Source organism: Penaeus chinensis, chromosome 24, assembly GCF_019202785.1.
Source record: "Penaeus chinensis breed Huanghai No. 1 chromosome 24, ASM1920278v2, whole genome shotgun sequence".
Taxonomy (NCBI): domain Eukaryota; kingdom Metazoa; phylum Arthropoda; class Malacostraca; order Decapoda; family Penaeidae; genus Penaeus; species Penaeus chinensis.
Window position 1 is genome coordinate 20,778,314 of NC_061842.1, and position 5,000 is coordinate 20,783,313.

General features: G+C 48.2%; 1 protein-coding gene across 1 annotated transcript in view; it reads right to left on the reverse strand.

The window, feature by feature from the left end:
* Window positions 1–569: 569 nt before the first annotated feature.
* LOC125037783 overlaps window positions 570–5,000 on the reverse strand; it is a 59,175-nt gene continuing 54,744 nt past the window's right edge. The window contains exon 3 of the mRNA XM_047630989.1: window positions 570–4,485. Coding sequence (XP_047486945.1) covers window positions 1,703–4,485 — 2,783 coding nt within the window. The 3' untranslated portion in view covers window positions 570–1,702. The remainder of the gene's footprint in view (window positions 4,486–5,000) is intronic.

Below are 5,000 nucleotides of genomic sequence, written 5' to 3' on the forward strand. Positions count from 1 at the left end.
ACAGATCGTGGAAAATAATGACCAACCATTGCAACAGTAGTCATGATATTCATAGTAATAATGGTAATGGTAATTATGGCAATAATGGGTATGCATATGTTATTATCAGTAATGATGATTATGGAATTTTAAATAACAATGGTGGAAGCGATAATAATAATCCTGATAATAATGATGATAATTGAATAACGTAATGACAGTGGAAAATATGGTTTAGGTGGAATAAAAAACAAATACTTTTTTTTTACGAAATGTTTATTAGTTAGCTATCTTTCATGAAGAATAATCAAATGGGCGTGAGAGGCCTATCTATATTTACATCTATTTACAAGATACCCATTCTCCTATTTACATTCTTCACTCCTAATCATCATAAAATATTTTAATATCATAATAAAATCTAGAACACACATTAACGACGATACAAATGAACATCCAAACCAAGTCATTTGTAGAGAGAATCTATACTGGAGTATAATTATAATTTATTTTACGGAAGTTACACCCAAGTTTCCAAACTAACCGAGAGGAGGCATTTATTTATCTTTTTTTTCTTCTAAATAAAGATATTTTAAAGAATGGGTGAAAGTTTGTCTTAAGGATATCCGTGCTACCAGTAAGACAGATTGCAGAGAGCAGAAGTTTATATTTATTCTGAAACTTTTTTTTTTAATGGACCGATTCCCTGAAGAAAAGATGAAACCTGTAGGTTTGCTATGAAATACTATTATCAAGAAAATAATGAGAAGAAAATGAATGAAATAACTATAGTGTGTGTGTGTGTGTTTGTATGTGTGTGTGTGTGTGTGTGTGTGTGTGTGTGTGTGTGTGTGTGTGTGTGTGTGTGTGTGTGTGTGTGTCTACATGTTGCTTCAATTAGTTAATCTACAGATCCATTTGTTTTGTCTATCTGAATAATAACCTAATAGTATATCTATAAAACAATCTACTTATCCACCAGCTCAAATTTAAAATGAGAAACAGAGGACAATCTACTATCAAAGAGTTAAAGGAACAGTCAGTCAGTAACCCTGTCGACAACTCTTTGCTATTTAAATCCCACAAAGAAACAACGACGGAGTTTGATGGCTGTTCAATGCACTCAACAACCTTTTTGGTCACCCAGTATTTAACATATTCGAATCTAATGGCTTCTTTGTTTTATGAGTTTATTATAATGATCACCTGCCCAGTATCAGAATAATCAGCATTGGATGTCATTCGCTGTACGAACTGTGACACCGAATAATGATTAATTGATAAAGTGTGATCTTTACGTGATCTAGTACCATTTTCATCGTTAGAGATGCTTCAGCTATTTGGCATTTGTGAGTCTACTATATATAGTCAATATCCTACAATAACAAATCTCTCATGGATAATAGACGCATTATCTGTTGATTAAAGGAGAAGGGAAGAATGAGCGTTTTATCATATATTTCATGGTATTAAAAAGGTCTTTTTTACCCATCACACTTTCTGTTCATTTTTTCCTTCCCCACGTTTGCTTTCTCTTTGCCGGAAGTCAGAATGAAGACCTGATGATAACCTTCCACGCCTGAACACTGATTGTCAGACTATCAAGGGGTTAGTAGAGGTTAAGTGCAGAGTGCCAGCACTCGGCGTCAAGGAAGCGGGCGGGAACGAGGGCGGAGACCGCGCCTCCGTCGCCCTCTAAGGCCTCGCTCGCTCTCGAGGCTCCTTAGCCCACCGGGAAGGGAGACCCGGGGAAGGGGAAGGGGAAGGAGGGGAGGGTTGGGGCGACGGTAACGGTTGCCGTTTCGAAAGAGGTGATGGTCGTGTGGACGACTTCGACGCTGCTGATGGTGGTGAAGATAGGACGGGCGTTAAAGATGACGCGGAGGACGCGTGTGGACGTGGTGGTGATGTCGGTGGTGATGGTGACTGGAGAGGAGGTAACGGTGGTCTGTTGCTGCTGCTGGACGGGAGGGAACCCGCCGAAGCCGTAGGGGTTGATGAGGCGGAGGTACGCCAGCTGCTGCAGTTGCTCAGCTGTCAGGCTCGGAGTTGCAATAGCGGGGTCTCCGGGGGCTGCGAGCTGACCTGAGCTTAGCTGAGGTCGTGCTGCACTGCCATGCTTCTGCTGCATCTGATTCCTCTGCTGAAGAGCTGCTGTCAGTTGTGGGTGCAGCTGTTTCTCAAAAACGTCGGGATTGAATTGGCCTCCAGCTAATTCTGCAAGGTTGGGGTCCTGGAAGGGGAATCCTGGTGGTGGAGGCACTCGAGTGCCACTTGTCGTGTCAACAATTTCGCCATTTTCGTCATACTCCACTTCGCCAGGCAAGAGGGACTCGTCGTTCTCGGTTCCCTCTGCCAAAAGCTGGCCATTGAACTCGTTCAGCGAGTTTTCTGGGATGAAGGAAAATGCCTCGTAGGGCGGCAACGTCTTGAGGGCGGTGACCACGCGGGTGATGTGGTAGGTCTGCGTCAGAGTGTAGAACGAGGTTTCACCTGCGTGCAGCACGGGAAGCACCGACGTCTTCTTCATCAACTCCGTAGTGCTGAACGTCTCTGTCACCGTCTCGAGCAGGGCAGTCACGTCACTCTCGCCGAGGTCGACTGGAGGAAGGGTCGACACGTCACGAGGTCCATCGTCCAGGATGTTTTCAAAGAGCGGCGTTTCGTAGAGGTCGTCCTGAGGCCCAAGGGGCGAAGGCGTTGGGTCGATGCTGTGGGTCGTGGTCTTCGTGAACGTGACGTAACGCGTATTCTTTGTTGTGCCGACGCGGAACGTGTGAAGCGACCTAATGGTAGCAACTTCAAACCAGACATCTGTGGCTCCATCAGCCGGTGTGCTGGTCACAATCCTCAGGGTTTCCTCTCCCCCTTCAGGAATAATGGGCTCGGGTACAGTTGGTCGGGAAATAGATTGCGATTCGTCAGCAGCCTGAAGATCATCATAATTATCTGGCTGATTGACGGGGCGCCTGTTGATATTTACTTTGGGTCTTGGTGACGTGTTCAGTCGCCAGCGGTTGGCAGGTCGTGTCTGTCTGAAGGGAGCATTTGGAGGGGACCGCAGGGACGTTGGCCGGCTGCTGCCAAAGCGGCGTGTGGGGGTCGGCTTGAACCTTGGCCGGAAAGTGGTGGGCTTGACCTCCTCGGCGTAGAGAGTGCTCACTCGGGGTGTCCTGGTGACGGGTGTTGATCCTCGGAACCCGAAGGAAGGTCGCAGATCCGATCCCGAGAGTTTGAGGTCAAACTCATCTTTCTCCTCGTCGACGTAAGGGTCCTGGGCGAGGCGAGAACGATCCTGACGAGTATTTTGGCTCTGGCTGGACCCCAGGCGCTTGGCCAAGGCTTCGCGGAGACGAGCCTGGATGGCCGAGCCTCCTTCCTCGTCCTTCCGGCTGTTGCGCTCTCGGCTTGAAGGTTCCGAGAAGAGAGATTCCAGCGGCAAAGACGCAGTAGACTCGGGACTCAAGAACTGAGTAGCGGAGCCTTTGATGACTGATTTGACGGTTTCATAGTCCTCAGGGAGAGATGGACTGTTCAAGGAAATCTCAGGGACAGGAGTGGTTTGGAAGATGTGAGATGTGCTCTGCAAGATCTGGGCATATTGTCCTGCGATGTATGTGCCAATGACACTGGTTTCGTGCACGGTGATGAGGCCATCTGACACAATGGTACCGCCAAGCTTAGTGACAAGACCAGTAGGGAAGCTCGAATCACTTGTTACCAAACCAGAGCTGTACAGGTCCTCCAGTGAGGCTGTAGGCTCCACATCATATACATCGTACGTCTCTTCAACATCCAAGACAGGTGCAGAAGATAGGAAGTCATAGTGCTCTTTAACCTGACCCAGCTCGTTGTTGATAGCGGTACTGAAAGGCCCAATGACACTAAGAGTTGCAAAACCTTGTGTAGCGCTGACAACAACCTCCGTAGGCGTGGTTGGAACCACAGTGGGGCGGATCACTGACGTAGACTTTGGGGCGAACGTGCCTGTGCCCTCGATCGTGATGGGGACGATGGTGGACCCTCCGGTCTGCCGACGCAGAGACGGAGTCTTCTTGCGGCTGTTGAAGTAGTTGAGGTCCAATCGACGGCGGTTCCCTTGTTCCTGGGAGGAAGATGACTTGAACCGGCGGAAGGGCTTCGGGCGAGTCGGAGCCGCGGTGGGCTTCCTCAGCTCTTCCTTCGCCTCCTCGGCCAACTCCTCGACCACCAGCTCTTCGTACTGCGGATACTCGGCGTCGTATTCAAAGATAATCTCTTCGTCGGGAGTAACGTCGAAGAGGGTCTCGATGTCAAGGGCGGTGTGATCCTCGAAGAAGGACGACTGGAGGGTGGAGGAGGAGGAAATGGCGGGGAGCTTTGAAGGGAGCACTGAAGGGGCTGGAGTGGCAGTTACTTTGGGTATCGTGGGCGTGGGTGTGGGCGTCGGTCTCAGCGTTATCCGGGAAGAGGGGCGGTTCAGCCGCGAAGGCAGCACGGGGTCTCGGGTCTTGCTGGGCTTCGGCTCTGAAAAGGTTTGGGAAATTAGAATTCTCAGTCTATTTGCGATGTATGTCCATTGCTTTCAGAGGTTGACATTATAATACACTCATATTCAGAGACACTTGGGACACCTGGAAAGGAGAGCGGGGCCTTTCTCTCGCGCTCAGCCAATCACCGTCGAGACAATCTGATGTTGATTGGCTGACGGGCACGAGAGGCCGGTCCGAATCTCCGCTACAGGTGTCCCAAGTATCTCTGACTATCTCTCTTTATCGTGCGAATCTGCCAGCACATACAGGAATAACACAAAAGCAAACACGCGCACGTGTGTGAGTGAATGATTGAGAGAGCAAGTCAGTGAGTAAATGAGTGAGTGCGCTACTTTGTGTGTGTGAATATATATGCGTATACAGGAAGGATTACTGACTAGTTTAGATAAGCAAACATAGTCTATTATATAAAATATATATGTGCATAAATGGACAGACACTCACACGAAATACAATGAAAGATCCTAAGATGAATAATAATGAGAAGTG